The following is a 17,783-nucleotide window of genomic DNA, read 5'->3' on the forward strand; positions in this document are numbered from 1 at the left end:
GCTTACATTGAAGAGAAAGGGGATCACGTTAAAGTATAGTGTTAAGTAAACACAGAGATGATGAAAATTGTGACTGAGGCTTGCAACAGCCCACACAGGGAAAACTGGGGCGTCCGAGGGGCTCTGCTCCCAGCTTTGCTCTCTGCAAGCACAGTCTTCCCTCCCCGCTCCCTCCCTCTTCCAACAAGGGGGGCTGGAAGGTGCTTTGCTGAGATTCAGGCCTCAGGTTCAGGAGCAGCCCTTCCACGGAACTCCTTTTCCCCGGGAAGGAAGGGGAGCCAGTAAGGGGGAGGGTACAGACCCTTACTGGGAAGGCTCCAAGCCATGGAGGGAATCTGTAGGTGGGGCCTGGGCCCCGAGTCCCATAGAATGTCAGAAGCTTTGGGGGCCCCTCTGTTTCTGCTGTTGCATCCACATAATGGATGTTCTGCTAGATCACACCTGGCATGTATTTGCTTCCAAAAAGAACTTGTCATCTGAACATTGTTCTCCTTCCTTCCACATGGGGGGCCTGGGCACAGGTGTGTGCACATGTGCCTGCATGAGTGCCTGTGCGTCCCCGTGTGTGTCTGAGTAAAGGAATAGAAAAGCTGCCGAATGGAGCAATGACTCAAAACTCATACTCAGCACGGCTTTGGTTTGCCTACCAGCACTTCATAGTTATGAATAAAATTTCAATGCATCTTATTTATGTGCTAATGAATTTCATTATAAATACAATTAATGCACTCATTCTCCTGAGATACAACACTTCATGAATCTAATGAACGAAGGTGAGAGAGAGTCGCATACTGTCATTATCTATAACTAAATTCACATTTCAGAAGACGTATGCAGACTCTCAAAATTGGCCCTTCTAACTCAAAGCTGCATAATTTTTATAGCTTCAGTAGCTGCGTTGAAGTCAAAAGAGGTGGGACATGTATACCACTGCACAGAACACTTCTAAGATTAATTTCAAAAGGATCAAATGAAAACATGCTGAGAAATGCCTGCAATTGTCACAGTCCCTCTGTGCTGACTCATGATAGTCACTTCCATAGTAACAGGCTTCATCCTCTTGTGACTAGATTCTTGCTCATTCATTGGTTGGAGGGATCCTCAGAACCCCAGGCGCAGGTGAGCCGTGGGGAACCGGAGCATCTTATGTAAAGAGTTATTCACGAAAAACTCCAAGCCCCAAGTGCTACATCAAATAAACATGGGCCTCTGAGCTACCCACGGAGACCAAGGCCTTTTTATATGGTGTACATCCATATGGCTGTATTTTGTTTTTTTTTAGTAAGACTATTTTTAATAGCAGTGTTAGGTCCACAGCAATGTTAATCATGAGGTAGAGGTAGCCTCTACACACACACACACACACACACACACACACACAGCCTCCCCCATCATCAACATCCCCCACCAGAGTGGTCATTTGTGAATTCATGAATGTACAAGGACACATCATTATCACCCTAAGTCCAGAGTGTACAATGGGGATCACTGTTGGTGTTGTGCATTCTATGGGCTTGGACAAATGCATAGTAACAGGTATCCACCACTATAGTGTCATATGGAGTAGTTTCACTGCCCTAAAAATCTTGTTTTTATGTACTGATTTCATTGAAATATAAACTATAAGCTTTTTGTCATATCATTAAATATTTTGGGGGAAAAAAAGGATTTAAATGACTATATTAGTTGGAGGACAAACGAGGCTGCTCTAGCAAAGCCTCCAAAGTGCTGTACCTGCGAAGAGTGGACCGGGTAAGACGCGTTTCTTTCTCACCCAGCAGATGGGGGTGGGTAGGTGCCTGGGGCTGCTCATCCAGGGGCCTGGGTTCCTTCCACCTTGTTCCTCCTTTAGACTTTATTTGCCGAAGATACCAGATTGTCCACAATCTATGTATGAGCCGCGACCTGGAGGTTTTTCTGGAAAGCTGGGGGATAGCCCTGGCCAGTTAGCTAAGGCGGTTAGAGCGTCATCCTGGTACACCAAGGTTGTGGGTTCCATTCCCAGGCACGGTACATACAAGAAGCAACCAGTGAGCACATAAATAAGTGGAACAACAAATCAATGCCTCTCTCTCTCTCCAATTTTAAAAATTAAAAAGAAAATTAAAAAAAAAAAAGAAAACAGCGCAATAGGCCCAGCTCTCTGGTCCATTGGGGAGCTGAATGAGATCGTGCATGGAAGAGCCTTGGATGGTGGGCGGCAGGGTGGGCGCTTCCATTAGAGCATCCTTATTTCGGAAGTCAGGGGAGAGCAGAATTTATCACGGTGATGACAAACTAAGCCCTTAAAAAGCACAGCTCTTGCAATTCCACACATGGCGGTGGGGAGCCCCCAACCATGTCCCAGAGCTGCTGGGCCCCGCGCCCACTGGGAGGAGCCCAGCCCTCATCAGCTGCTGGTTTTCTTCCCTTCCTTTGCTTAATGGTCCCAAATGTGGACCTCAGCCGAACGCCACAAGAATCAGAAAATGCAATTTATAACAAGATAGTCTTTAAGCTATGTGAGCCACACAGGAGGCAAGGCAATTGCATTTCTAATCATTTTCCCGTCTCATTTCACCATGAGAAATTCATTTTGCCAACTATTAGGCTCAAATTTACTCCAGTAGGAAGGTGGCCAGGGAAGGGAGGTGCCCATGATGAAACCAATCACCACCCTACTCCCTGGAAGGGAAGCTCATCCCACAAAATCCCTTTCCCATGGTGCAGAGGAGGGAGGTATTAGCTCCTGATAACAACTGTCACAATGTCACCTTACAGGGTTCCTAAGTGGGAAGACACATCACAGGGCCATTTTTAAATTTTGTGATTACTCTCTTAGAGGCCTATGAGGGGTTCCAGGTGGGCACGGAGGGGCTTTTCTACCCTGGCCTCTGTACTTGTCCCACAGTAGAGACAAGCCTTCCCTGCTGGGTCTCCCTCCTGCTGGCCCCACAGTCTCTCTAAGGTCACCTTCCCATCGTTGGGCATCAAATGGGGCTCTGAGCCACATTCCAAGTCAGCCGGGCTGACTCCCTTGGTCCTGCCCAGGCCACTGCCTGCGCAGGAGGGAGCAGGGCTGCAGCAGGAAGAGACGGAGATCACCCGCCTGGGCTTGAACCCCAGCACCGCTGACCCCCTATGCTGAGAGCTGAGTTACCCCTTCCTCTCCTCCTCCTCCTCGTAAGGTGCCTACTCACCTGGCACCTTCGTGGCGCCAGCCGCTCTTCTAAGTAACTTCACACATGTACTGACTAACGTGGTCCTCACAGCAACTGTAGGAGGGGAGCACTCTGTTGTTGTTATTGCTCTTTGCTCCTCTTGTCCCTCCCAGTCTTTTTTTGAAGACGAGACTTTCCCTTGCTTTCCAGTTAACCCAGCTCAGGACAACAGCAAGTATATCATAGAGACTTTACACGTGGCTGTGGAACAAGCGCGCACACCATCAAGTCCCACGGATCTTACTGCTCTTCTCTCGATATTCATCACCTCATCTCTCCCGCAACAACTGCCTTTTTTCAGGCCTCTTTTATTTCTTGCTCTGACTTGCAACTGCCTTTGAATTCGTCGCCTTTCCACTCTTCATTCTGACCAAGCTGTGTAATAAGTCAGATTTTACCATATGCTTACTCTCTGCATAGCAAGACACTCATGTTCTAAGTGTGCCACATATTTCAACTCATGTAACCTGAGGAGGGGCCAATGAATATTCCTGTTTTACAGGTGAGGAAGTTGAGGCAGAGCAAGGTTAAGTGTGGATACCTTGGCAAAGACGCGGCAAAGCTGTGATTCAAACCCGTGCTGGCTCAGTCTGGAACAGGGCAGGACACTCACGCACGCCCACCCCGCTGTCCATCAGTTACGCAGGGCGGGACTAGGGGGCGAGGAGTGTGGCTGCAGAACTGTACTCGGGAGCTGTGTGAGGCCTGGCCCTGTGCGTGCATGCTTTTCTCTCCCCACCTGAGTCCCAGCCCGCCGTCACGCATCTTCCCAGCTCCCCGTGGACCTGAAGTCACATCCAAGGGCACTGGCCTGCTGTTTGGGGCCTTCCACGTGCTGTTTACAACCCACCTCTCCACCTTTCTCTTACTTTTTGTTTCCATGTCTTTTCTGGTTGTCTGGCATGTCTTTCCCCACCCGTTAATGGGTGTAAAGCCTTTCATAAAAAAAAAAAAAAAAAGAACTCTATTGGAAGCCCTCCTTGGGGACAACTACGGTTCCTGGCACTGATTGCCTCATGTCCACCTGCACTCACGCCCTGGGGGCTTCATCACTCTGGGGACTTGACACATCCCTCTCTGGGCTTACATGACATTTGCCTCTCCATCCTAAACTTGTGCAACTCGACTTGTATGTCCACCCGCCTACTCACCATCTCTACTCTACTCTACTCTACTCGGCACCTCAAATGCGGGACTCAACCCTCAAGCTTAAAAGTCCCTTCCAACCCGCCCCGCCCCCCTCGGTCTCCCATCTCTGTGAAGGAACACCTTCCGCCTCAATCCTGCCAGTCGTCAAAGCCCAAAAGGCTGCAGTCCTTGACTTCTCCCTCCCACCCCACATGCAATTCAATGCTAAGTGCTACCGGTTCTACCTTCAACTTACATCAGAATGGGACTTACCTATCACATCTACCGCTACCAACTTGACCCAGGACCCCATGTTCTCTCCCCTGGAGTGCTGCAGTCGCCTCTATTCTGCCTCCGTGGACGGATGATGCCCGCCCACACTGGGGAGGGCAAACTGCCTTCGGGGGCGCACTGATTCAAGGGCTCATTCCACTCAGGCACGCCCTCACAGACACACTGCAAGTAACCTTCAGCCAAACAGCTGGGCGTCCCATGATGCCGTCAAGGTGACACATGAATGATCCGCCAGTGTTTATTCATATTGTATCCATTGTGCCTTGGATGTAAGCATTCCATCATTTCCTTTCTTGCCTCTTCACTCGGTAAGAGATAGGCAGCCGTGGACTTACAAAGTGCTAGGCCTCAGAGTGACCTGGAGTGGGGTGGGGCAGTTCTGCCACCGTGAAGACCACGACTGACAGGTCAAAGAGGACGAGCTGAAAATTGGAACGTGAAAGGCCAGCACCACTAAAACGTGAACGTCAGCTTGCCAGCCAGGCCCGGGAGCCCGGCATCACCACCGCTCACTCAGCAGCCGGTTCTCATGACTGTCGACATGAAAGCTCGTGCGGAGGACCCAAAGACCCCATTCAGTAAGGAGGCACACAGGATGGGTATCAATACCTTTTAATGGTTCACATTGTTTTTTTTTAAAAGAATAACAACAACAAAAAAAAAGCATGGAACTTCATGTTTCAATACATTGGGCAATTACAGAATCTGAGCCAGGCAAGTCCATTAAGTATGATCCTTCTTGTGGGGGCAGAACCTTCCATTCTGCTAAGTAGAGAGAGAACCACATGATTCAGCACAACAGCCTCACACTGCCTCTGTTCTAATTTCAGGGACTGGCAGACTTGGAGACAAAACAAATTTTAAAAAATAAATAAAACTCCACACAGCCAACTGCCTTGATTCCCCTCGCCCTTTCTCCTTTTCTCATATTTGTCGTATACGCAGGTGGGACAAGGGCGTGAGGCAGAGTCCTGTGGGACAGGGTTAGGTGCTCTGCCAACGGAACGCGCAGCAGGAGCATGAGTTCCCTGAGGTGACCAAGAAATGTACTTTGAATCGACTACTTGGCGTTGTAGCTGAGAAACATGAGAAGGGGAGGTAATGGAAAAGGAGCTCTAGTGACCGCTGGTGGGAGGCCTGATGTCCACAACATGTGTTTGGAATCCAACTTACAGTGAGAAGATGGCCTGAATATGATCCTTAGCGCATTCACACAAGAATCTAGAACTGTGGAGTCAATGCCTCTCCATACTAATACAAGGTGGAATGCAAGCGAAGCATAATAAACACTTCTGCCAAAATCCCACCAGGTATAGTCATTCATTCAACAGAAGATATCAAAACCATTTGGTTTTAAACAAAAATCCTTCACATCCACCTGTGTTAAAAAATATAACTTATAACATTAACAACTTCCTTAAAAGAGTAATTACCACAAAACAGTTAAATTGTTAAGTGTAGAAAGAATTATTTTCCTATAAATGTAGTTCTTAGGAAGGGACAGATACATAATATACATGAAAAATAAAGCTGTGATATTTTGTATTTTTAGCTTAAAGCTGAAGTTACCCAAAAAAAGCTTTAAACAAGTGTTAAAGTGTTTCAGCTCACTAAACCAGCACGCAATAAACCAAATGAAGACTTCTGCTGTTTTTCACATTTAAGGTGTATGTCTGCCTCCGTCATGAATAACGATGGAAGTCATACCAGACTACTAAGTTCCATGCAGGGGAATGTCGCCCCCAGTAGGCTGGTCAAGCAGCCTTTTCCTTTTTCTTAACTAGAACTGATAGTGATGCAGCACACGGGGGCTAATCTCACCAATCATATGTTTACTTGCTAGAACACATGACTTATTAGGGGAGACAAGGCTAAACAGGTCAGTTGAGTAGAACAGAACATTTGAGTCCCATGGTAGTTCTCGTTCATGGGACAAGCCTATCATTAGCCGCTCAGGGAGTAAATCAGGCCTCCCAAGCAACAAGGCACCTTACGTGCATACTCGGGCTATGACTTGCTTTGGACAAAAATCGAGTGCTAACATTTTTCATCTCTAGTATCATTAACACCTTGGAGAAAACAGAAAACAATAATCAACATTAGAAGCCTGACAAAGAGGACCAGAAAACCTACAAAGGAAGAGTTGTGCTGAAACTGCTTCGCCAGTTGTTCCATCACGGCCCACCGCGCAGGCTTGAGGCCAGTGACTTCATGGACGCACCCTCCGATGCACTGCCGAAGGTCAGTTTCGAGTCCGCCATGGTGACCCCAGTGTGATGCTGCTTGCCTTCCATTCACCGCCTCCTACCCAGGGGATCCAAGGGGGCCTTGGATGATGTAAGCACAGGACACACAGGTGTCGAAGCCCAAGAACCTTCTTGAAAACTTCACCTTGGATTTGGGCGAGGAAACACCAGTGTTATGGAGTCTTGGCAGCAGCATCCACACTGGGGCTTAACCTCAGCAGCCAGCCTGCAGGATATTGCCCCCAGAGCGCTTGGTCACCGACAGAGTTGTGAACACCTGTGGGAGGAGACAGCACAAGATTCTCAGACACCGAGCAAATGAGTGAACAGGGAGTAGTTCAGATCACACCATACATTCCAAGGAGTGAGGTGATTACTTAAAATGAAAGAAACAGAGAAGTGATATCACCAATGATGTCCTCAACTTCTCCAGAGGATAAACGGGGGGAAACATTTTAAAACCAAAGCAAGAAAAAATATTTAGGTTACATCTAATGACAAACTTTCTCTGCACGAGGGTGATTAAAACAAGCTACCCAAGTTGCTTGTCTATTCTCTAAAAAAAGTGCATCATGAAATATTCTGGACCTGTAGAAAGGTATAAAGTGCATTACTACAAACACCCATGTGCCCACCCAGCACAGGGAGCTGTGAATATGGTTAGAGTCCCACGCGTGCCGCTCCCTGCTCACTTCCCCCGCCTTCCCCCTCAATCAGTGCTGACCACGCTCCTACAAATTTCTTCCTGCTTTCCTTGTAGGTTTTTTACAGCTTTACATGAACATGGCAAGATGGTTTATGTCCTCTTCTGCTACCTGCTTTCTTGGCTCAACACTGCATTTCTGTAATTCATCCATATGGACACATAGAGTTATTACTCTTCCATCTTTCATTGAATAGTATTCAGTTACTACAGTATGTTATATGTGCTGTATACTGCAGTATCCAGTCATTCAAGCAGTGAATGTATCACAATTACATATCCAGGCTCCTTTGGCTGGCCGTCCAAGCTATTGCCAATATGCCATTTGTAACATGCTCTGTGACATACATCCAGGAGTCTCCTTGCATCCAGAGCTAGAGGTACAATTGCTGGTTTGGGGGTGTAGGTGCCACTTTGACTTGACTGGATTTCCAAGGTGACTGACCAACGGGCACTCTCATTTGCAGTGACCAACAAGTTCTCCTCATTTCACGTCCTTGCAAACATTTGGTGCTTGTGGGTTTAGAGCCTTAATTAACATCGTTAGGCAGCTTTAACTCGCTACTGCACGAGATGGCCGATACATAAAACAATGGTTCTCAAACTTTAGTGAACAAAGCCTATTCATACTGATTAAAACACAGAAATTATACGACTTTTAATTTGGCAGAATGAGGGCAGGGCCCAGGAATCTTTTCTAGCAAGAGTCCCAAGTGACTGGTTGTTACACAGGTTGTCTATGAGCCACATGTGAGAATTTCTTGTGGCACACCCGCGTCGCCATCCCAACCATCAGCTGCTTACCTTTGTAGTTCTGCCAAATAACAAACATACCAAAAAAAAAAACAAAAAAAACAAAAAAAACAACAAACATATTTCTACCTCTAGAAACAGATGTTTATTCTTGGCCTAATGGAGTAATTGATACCAAACTAGCTGTCTCCACTTAACCAAAAACTAGATAAAATATGTCAAATAATCATTTGAGATACCAAACAACAGGCAGTGGGTTGTGGTCCCCATATGAGGAGAAACAAATAAAGTGAACCTTCGACAGGCCTGGCTGTCTACCTGGAGGCATCTACAAGGCCCTGGTATAGTAGCTCAAGGAGAACACAGATCTCTTGGTGACTTGAAGAGACAAGGGCGGATACTGGGGAGGCTGAGGCAGCTAGAATTTGGGGGGCTGAATTCCCCAGAGAAGGGAGCTAGCCAGAGACAGAGCTCCAGCAATCTGCATGCAGGTCCATCATCTCTGGTTGAATACCAAGCTGCATGGGTCCAGGGGACAGGACCCCACGAAGCCAGGGAAGAAACCACAGCCACAGAGCAGGACGCTGAACAGCCGGCAGTGCCAGCTGGGGCCAGGCGAGGTCCCAGTTCTCATGAGCTGGAGCCCAGAGGCCTCCCTGAGCCCCTGGGGCGACCCCTGGAGATGCCACAAAGCCACAGCCAGGCAGTGGGTTAAGCATTACTAGCCCTGGAGTAACAGCTGCTCTAGTCCACCCTAACAAGCTTAAACAAGCCTCCCGAGGATCAAATGAGCCGCAAGGATGTTCACGGTCCACCCCAAGAAAACTCGGTACTCTTCAAAGGAGGACAACAAAACCCACGTATCTAGCACAGATTCAAAAGGCTGAAAGGAACAACAAAAGAACTGTGAACCCAGAATTCCACAGTCAACAAAAAAATACCTCCATGAAAAAAGCACAATAAACACATTTTCGGACAAGCAAAAGTTGAGCAATTTTGTCACTTTCAGACAAACACTGCCCAAAAATGTTCAAGGAAGTTCTTCCAGCCAAGAGAAATGGTATCAAGGGATGACATCTTTCCCTACAAAGGGGAAACAAAGTCACCGTCACCTGCCTGGTGCTCAGCACCCACTGCTCTTATGAACCCCCCCTTCCTGGATGATTCAGGGTAAGAATGCCCCCCTCCTGCCAGGCTGGGCTTTGGATCCTATCCCCTCACGTTCTGATTTCACACATCACCTGCCCCCCTTTCCTTTTTATTCTTAACCTTGCTTTTTCCATTGGTCTTTCTCAGACTGCATTTATCGCCACACAATCTTCCCTCAGCCTTAGGATCACCTCTATTACCAATGTCTCTTGTCGTCTTTCAGCCAAAATGTTAAGCTGTTTCGTATTTACAGTCTACTTTTATTTCCCGTTTCACTGAACTCTGGCTCCCACCCCCCATTCCGTGGGAACACCACTCCTGCAGTCCGTCAGTAACTCTCACTGCCAAATCCAGAGGACACCTTGCAGTCTTCATTTTACACAGCTTCTCTGCAGCATTTCTTGTCGATCTCACCTACCTCTTAACAATTCTTTCCTCTCCTTGTCGCCTTGACAGGGATCTTTCCTGTTTCCTCCTCCTGTGACTGTTCCTCAGCCATGGCATGAAGGTGTCCTGAAACGCTGGCGCCCCGAGCCCCGGCAGTGGCCAGAACCCCTGGGAGGCGCTGGCTGTAGACCTCAGGCACCCAAACGTGCTGCACAAATCCTGCCGCTGTCCACACGTGCCGGACCCTGCAAGGCCAGAACGCACTGTCCCGGGGCTCTGGCCTCAGCTCGCTCCCCTTCGGATACCCTCCTAACTGGTCTCATTCAGTCAACGACTCCCTTTTAGGCAGATGAGTATGCCATCTGTCCAGCCATGTGTCTCTTCTGAGCTACACACCGGGGAGACCTAACAAGCATCTCTCCTTGGATGACACTTCAAACTTAAAATGCCCGGCACTGAGAAATGCCGTCCCTGCACCCGTCCCTCTCAGTGAACGCCATCACCACTACCTGGATGCCCAGGCCATGCACCTGGAATTGATTATTAATTTTCCCATCTTCATCACTATGATAGGTAACCAATAACTGAGTCATATGTTTCACTTATCTGTTAAATTTGAGCTCTCTTTGTGTTAACACTGGCAGTTCGGGTCTTTATAATTCTGACAACCACTGTGAGATTTTCAGCATTTTCACCTCCTTGTGACAACCTTTCGTGTGGACCACAATTACACATTCCCGCCCTGTTGGGACACTGACCTGGGGGCTGGGCTTGCTCTGGCCAAAGACACGTGTGTGGAAGTGACGCGCATTTCTTCTTAGCGCCAAGTGCGCTTTCCGACCTGCCTTTCCCTCTGCCCTGCAGCCAGCAATGCCCCAGGGGCAGGCTGCTCCATCGGCCGGTCTGGGAGTGCAGGTGCATAGGAGCTGAGCTGCGCCTCACCCAGGATGACCGGAGAGCACCAGCAAGGAATAAACCTTTGCTCTTAGAGGCAAAATAAACTGAAACCAAACGCCACCCAAATGGGCCACGTATACTGCGCAGACAAGAAAACATAAGTTTGTGTCCCAACAAATTAAATTTGGAAACGTGTCTGGTCTCTGAGTACAACTGAAACTTTCATCTAGACTATTCTGGTTGCACTAAGCAAGCTGGGAGGCAACACTGGGAGGATTCCGCGAGCCCGTCAGGCCTCCCCTCTGCAGACCAACCTTCTGAGGCCACGGAGGTCTCACTGAGCCTGGGTGCCATGGCTTATCAGGGAGAGTCTTGCACGGACCCGTGGAGTGTCTGCACCCCCGTGGCACACCTGAGTGCCCGCGTGATTTCTCAGTCAGCTGTCCCTTTGGTTCCTGAGAAACAACCATTTTCCTGGTTTTTATTGTAAAAAGGAAAGTGCACACACACAAAATCAAGGCCACTTTACCTTAAACAGGTCAAAACAAGAGCTATCAGCATGAAAACTACTTCTGAATAAAAGGGGAAAACACTGTTGTGTAAAGGAGGAACAGTACTGAGGAAAACCCTTGGTCTGTTTTAGCCTTAAACCAGTGACAACGCCTTCTCCCTTCCTTATATACCAATGCATCATCAGCACCTCAAAAAATTCAGACCCAGGTAAAAATGGCCAGTATCGAAAAAAACATTTAAAATATGAAGCTGGAAGAAATGATAAACAATTCACATCCAAACAAATAATTATGAGAAAGAGTTCATCCTTGTTAGCAAAGATGTGAGAAAAATTCTTCAAATGTTATCCCTTTTATTCTTAGTGTACAAAATTTTACACTGAATTTTGCAACATTTTCATTAGCACTCTTAAATTCAATGCCGATGACACCATAAGCTAGTACAACCTTTGGAAAAGCAATAAAGTTCCTTTGCTTAAAAAAAAGTGTGACTGCGGAAGAGGGCAGAAAGACAATAATCAATAATGAGAAGAGCCGCATTAGAACGATGATATCATGGGCCACTGAAAATAGCATCAACACGCTCACTTTTGAATTTTTATAATGGAAGAAAAATAAAGAGCCAGAGAATGCAGTCAAACAAATTTCAGGCGTGTGAATTTGCCAGCCTAAGTTTTCTTTCTCAGGAATTAATTTAGAAATAGAACTTGTAGCAGATTTGCATAGAAAAGAAACATATCAAACATGCAAGTAGATTAAAAAAAAAAAGAGCTCATGGATTTTTCTTATACTGATTTATGTTTAAAAGATGGGGGAAGCCAATATCCTGCCAGTGTTGATTAGTGTACATGGAAAAACTGGGTCAATTTTTACAAAGATTTTATTTGCACACAGCTGCTTTAGAATTTTCATACAAACACACCTTTAAAACGAGCATAGAGGCTGCCCCTCATGCTTCTCTATCCAACACAAAGAACCTCAACAAAGGGTCAAATGCTGCTGCAGGCTCCACCTGGCCTTCACATCGGGCCCAATACCTCCCTGCCTTGCAAGAACCCCTCACTCTAGACTGTGATTATGTTGACTATTAAAACAAAACATTTGCCCTGGCGGGTGTGGCTCAGTAGACTGAGTGCTGGCCTGCAAACCAAAGGCTTGCCAGTTTGATTCCTAGTCAGGGCACATGCCTGGGTTGCGGGCTAGGTCCCCAGTAAGGGGCATCTGAGAGGCAACCACACACTGATGTTTCTCTCTCTTTCTTCCCCTCTGTTTAGAAATAAATAAATAAAATCTTAAAAAAGAGAAGTCTAATGGTGGGCACTGAAATTCATTTTAAGACATTTCACTGGGTCTTTTCTAATATTCTTTCCTTTTGAGCTATTGTATTTCCCCTACAAACCTGATTAGTTGAAGTTACTACCACAGATGATGTACAATCAGTGTCCCATTCAATTATTGCTGCTCAGATGTCCACAAGCAATTATCACCACACTATCTTCACACTGAATAATGTTAATGCATTACTGATGCTCCCACCCTTACACACTGACACCAGGAGGCTTTCAGTCAAAAACGAGAACAGTCCCCCTCCTCTTAGAGCAATTCCAGAAGGAAACCCTTTAGAAAAGATTTTGCTCCAAAGAGTAAAGCCTCAACTGAGGAATTTGTTGACTTTTTAAAGTAATTATTCTTCAAAACTAAAGACTGCTCAACTGCCCTGGTTATTTTATCAAAACAGTATGGGAAATGTCATTCAATGACTCATTCTGTGAACCACTCACAGCTGGCCTGGGAGCTGTGACTAGCTCTGAATGCTTTAAAGCTGTGCTCACAATCAGTTTTTAAATTATTATTAATGGACTGACATTTGTGAAATTCAATAAAAATGGAAAATACCCTGGGGATTTAAAAGCCATATAAAATTAAGACACAATTTTTAATTATTAGATCAGAGACTGTCAAATTCTAAACCCTTCTTTATTTCCATCCTTAACTTAGTAAGGACTAGTAACATTCTATGGCCAGCATTTTGTACAACAACCCTCTACAGTATATGGCTTGACATGAAAAACCGTGGGTCCAGTAGCAAGCCCATGTCCGAACCCAGCATTTAGCACAGAAAAAAAGAGTTCCTAAAATCCCCTACGTATCAAATTTCACTTGCCCTTGATCAAGCAGCTTGAGAAAAGATTTCCATCAGCAGGGCTCAGAAGCCTTTGGTTTTTCAAAATCTAGTTTCTAAGCAAGTAGTTCATAACAAGAGGCTTAAAAAAAAAAAAAAAAAAAAATCCAGAGGAGCTTTTTCAAAATACACATCCCTCCCAACCCTCTTCAAAATACTGTAATGAAGACGTCCAGTGGAGCCACATTTATAAGGAAATACCCTGGGGAAACCCAGCTGAGAGAGGTAGATAGTCACATGCCAGGAACTCTCCGAGACACCTCCACTTTCCACACAACCCTTTTGTTGTTGTGTGGAAAAGGGTTGCTCACCAGCCCTTTGAGTTAGCTCTTATCTCTGTTTCATTTAACGCGAGAACCACGCTCTTGGAAAGCTGGGTGATACAGCCAGGTTCACGGGAAAGAAACTGCCGAGGGAGATTACAACCCAGGTCTCTGTCTCCAGTGCATTCATGGTACCACCAATAAGTCATTTCCCTTTTTTTAAATTCTATGTCAAATATTGTAGAAAGGTCTGTGGAAATGGGAGTACCATCTGTACAGCAAGGGGCCTCGGGAGCCGGACGGCTGGGTTTGAATTCCGGTTCTGCCATTTCCAAGCTGGTTACTGTGGACAAGTTACTCAACCCCTCTGTCCTCATCTGTTAAATGGAGATACTACTGCCACCCATCTCATGAGCATCTTCTAAGGACTAAATACGTCAATACACACATTGCAGAGTGCCAGACACACACAGCAACCCTCATACACATCAGTGCTACTTTCAGCGTTTCCCCTTCAGACCTGCTCTTTCTACTTACTGCTTCCCACTTCAGGCCACAAATATGAATCATTCTCAGTTCTTCCCTGTTCACATCTCCAAACAGCTGTCCAGTACTATCGACTCTGTTTCCTATTTTAACGTATCAGTGCCTCTCAATTTCCACTGCCACCAGCCCAGTGCAGGCTGCCACTCTTGCCTCTAGACATGCTTCCTTCAGTCCCTTTTTTAATGAGCAAGAGCAATTTTTCTCAATATCTTACCTGATCACGTTATTCCTCTGCGGTAAGCTTCTCTCCACAGAATCCCCATGCCTCAGGATAAAGTCAAAAGACCCTGCACCCTGGTTTCCAAGGCCATGCATGACCTTCCACTTACTTCTCCACTGTGTGCATGTGTATACATATATGTTTTGTTTTGTTCCTAACTCCTCTCTAAGCTTTTCAAGCTACAGCAGTATTGAGGGTCTTTCAGTTCCCTGAATGAGCCATGCTTGCTCCTATGAAGGCTTTTATTTGGTGTTCCTTCTGACTGGCTAACACCAACACATTCTTTCAGTCTTAGGCAAGCACTCCCTCAATGACCCTGCTCCGATATCCCTACTCCAAACACCACTTGATACTAGTACTGCCCTAGGGCTTGACACACTGAACTGTGATTGGTACTTCCCTCACCTGCCTCCCTGCTCTTAATGGTCTCAAATCCCTGCTACGTTCCCAAGTGCCCGGCACAGCGCTATGCACGTCACTGCACAACAAACGTGTCCACAGTGAGAGAGCACCCAACTTTTTACCTCATTCATCAGCTACCAGCTAGGAAAAATGGGGCGGGGGTGTGGAAAGCCCTATCAAAGCAGTGGAAATTAGCTTCTGAGCTTCAAAGTCATAAGACAGAACAGATGGAGATGCACAGAGGCACATGTTTTAAAGAAAAAAGGTTCCCAAATGTGCCAGGTATACCACGGAGAACAGGCAGGGGCTTCAGTAAGACGTCCCGCCTCCTCACTGCTCCTCTGCCCGGCTGGCAGCCACCCTGCCAGGTGCAGCCGGCTCCCCACTGCCGGAATCGCAGCACAACACACACCATGAAGGGGGGCAGAAGGAGTCAAGCCCTTGGCAGGCTTCTAACCAGCCCAGCAAGAGCTGAATTCAGATAAAAAAAATTAGACACACATGTAAATTGGAAAGTTAGCTTTCCATTCATATTGGAGATGATTGTGGTAGCATTTACGTATCTTAGGACTGCATCAAGGTTTTTAAATACACTCACTGTTGTGGGTTGAACTAAGCCCCCCAGAAGAATATGTTCAAGTCCGAAGCCCTGGTACCCATCAGTGTGACCTGATTTGGAAATAGGGTCTTTGCGGATGTAACCAAGTTAAGATGAGGCTGTAATGGATTACAGCAGGCTCTAATCCAATGACTGATGCCTTTATAAAAAGAGGGAAATCTGACACAGACACGTGGGAGATAAGGCCATATGAAGACAGAGACAGAAAGTGGAGTGATGCATCTGTAAGCAAAGGAACACCAAAGGTTGCCAGCAACCACGAAAAGCTCGGAGGGGCAAATAGGGTTCTTCTCTAGAGCGTCCGGAGGGAGCGTGGCCCTGCTGACACCTTGCTTTCAGACTTCTAGCCTCCAGAGCTGTGAGAGAACAAGCTTGTTGGTTTAAGCCACCCAGTTGGTGGTACTTTGTTACTGTAGCCCTAAAAAATTAACATGCTCATTAAAAGTGTTTTTGAAAAAACGAAGTTAATTGGCTCCTTCCCCAGGCAGATAGTAACAGTCTCAGTCATTACACTGAACAAAAGATATTATCACAGCACATTCTTTGAAAACATTCATCTAGACTCTTCAATTTTTATATTTTTTGAAGCTTAGTTTTAGTTCACAAGACAGCAGTTTTCTATGAATAATGCCCTAGTCACTGAACATGTTGTTTTATGCTGCCATCTCAGCAAGATGCATAAAAATTTAGGGGAGGACACTATCTCTAATACAGCAAAGCAAAAGAACGAAAACATTTTCCCACGTCCTGACGCTGACATTTCATACTCAGCAAAGAGCTCAGCTGCATAGGGGCAATCACGGATGGGGAACAGTGAGGTAGCAGGCACCGAATGAAGCCTGGCAGGAGTGTGTGTATGTGCGCAAGCACAAGGTTCACTGTGGAAACCACTGACTATGGGGGCCAGAAGACAGGTATAATTTCAGTTCCATACTTAAGCTAGTCTGAGATAGCTCTTCCCAATCTTCACCAAGTTCTCCAGCAGAGACATAATCCGTAGCTAACAGTAGGCATCACAACATTGAAGTCTTGAATAATCACTGACAATGTGAAGAAACACTGACACCCAGAGGCCCAGTGTGGTCATTTTCCAATTCTATTGTCATATGCCTAATCTTTTAAAGATTTATTTATTTATTTTTAGAGAGGGGAAGGGAGGGAGAAGGGAGAGACGCATCAATGTGTGGTTGCCTCTCACGCGCCCCTTACTGGGGACTTGGCCTGCAACCCAGGCATGTGCCATAGACTGGGAATTGAACCAGCGACCCTTTGGTTCACAGGCCTCACTTAATCGACTGAGCCACACCAGCCAGGGCATCATTTGCCTGATCTTTTAAAAGCGTCATTTTCAAAGCTCATTCTCTGCCAGCAAAAGCTAAAGAAGCGCACGTATCATTTGGCCTCAATGTGGCCCCAAGAGAACTAGCATTGAAGCTCTTTCTGGGAGTGAATGGCATTGTTAACCAACAGCCAATGAAAATAATTCAGAAGATATGATAAGTAAAAGATTTAAGGCACATCTCTAGAAATCAATCCCACGGCTTTTACCAAATAGTAGCACGACAGTACTATCTACTTGAAAGAGGATAATATGGGTTCTAGAGACAAGGCCTTCTTTTGAGGTATTCTCAGTCATTAATAAGCTGTAAGGAGGTACAGGAGTAGCTGGAGCACAACGGAAAGAACGCTAGCTTCAGAGTCCCAGCTCTGCCACTTGGAAGCCTGGTGATGCTGTGCGGAGCTTTGCAAGTGTAGGTGACCCACCTCTGCACAGACGGGGTGGATTCCGATGGTGCTGTCCAGCTGCTGTTTGGTCAGTCCACACTTGATCGCAGCTGCAAAGCCTTGTGTAACTTCTCCAGCATTGGGACCCAGTACGTGGAAGCCCACAACACGTTCCTAAGGTATAAAATCAAGTATTACAATTACACTGACTTTTCTCCCACTTAAGGGCCCAGAGTTTTTTCCCAGTCCATTCTAGAAACCCCATTCAGAAATGGCCAAAGACTTATACTCGTATTAATGCCTGCTGCTAAAAGCTGTTTAGGCTGAAGATAACTTCCACATGGGCCCATATAGAGCGTGGGGTCACATCAAGCAAGAAGAAAAGGACAAGAGCTGGCCACGAGTGATGATGAAGGGAAACATTAAAAGCAACGCTGTCTGCAACTCCAGAAGCATGAAAATGTTCTGAGAAATGATTTCAAAGGGCAGCTGTGTCCTCATTTCCTCTATCTGGCTGTCTCAAACCTCCAGATAAACCATCTGTGATAGCTAAAACA

At 46.3% G+C, this 17,783-nt stretch overlaps 1 protein-coding gene across 1 annotated transcript in view; it reads right to left on the bottom strand.

Annotated features, from left to right (window-relative positions):
* Positions 1-5,224: 5,224 nt before the first annotated feature.
* TXNRD1 (thioredoxin reductase 1) overlaps positions 5,225-17,783 on the bottom strand; it is a 51,606-nt gene continuing 39,047 nt past the window's right edge. Inside the window, exons 14-15 of the mRNA XM_054574601.1 lie at positions 17,266-17,400; positions 5,225-7,145 (exon numbers count right to left, since the gene is read on the bottom strand). Of these exons, the coding sequence (XP_054430576.1) occupies positions 7,083-7,145; positions 17,266-17,400 (198 nt within the window). The 3' untranslated portion in view covers positions 5,225-7,082. The remainder of the gene's footprint in view (positions 7,146-17,265; positions 17,401-17,783) is intronic.

This window comes from Pteronotus mesoamericanus, unplaced genomic scaffold, assembly GCF_021234165.1.
Source record: "Pteronotus mesoamericanus isolate MK-2021 breed Mesoamerican mustached bat unplaced genomic scaffold, CSHL_Meso_final contig_263, whole genome shotgun sequence".
In the NCBI taxonomy this organism is placed as follows: domain Eukaryota; kingdom Metazoa; phylum Chordata; class Mammalia; order Chiroptera; family Mormoopidae; genus Pteronotus; species Pteronotus mesoamericanus.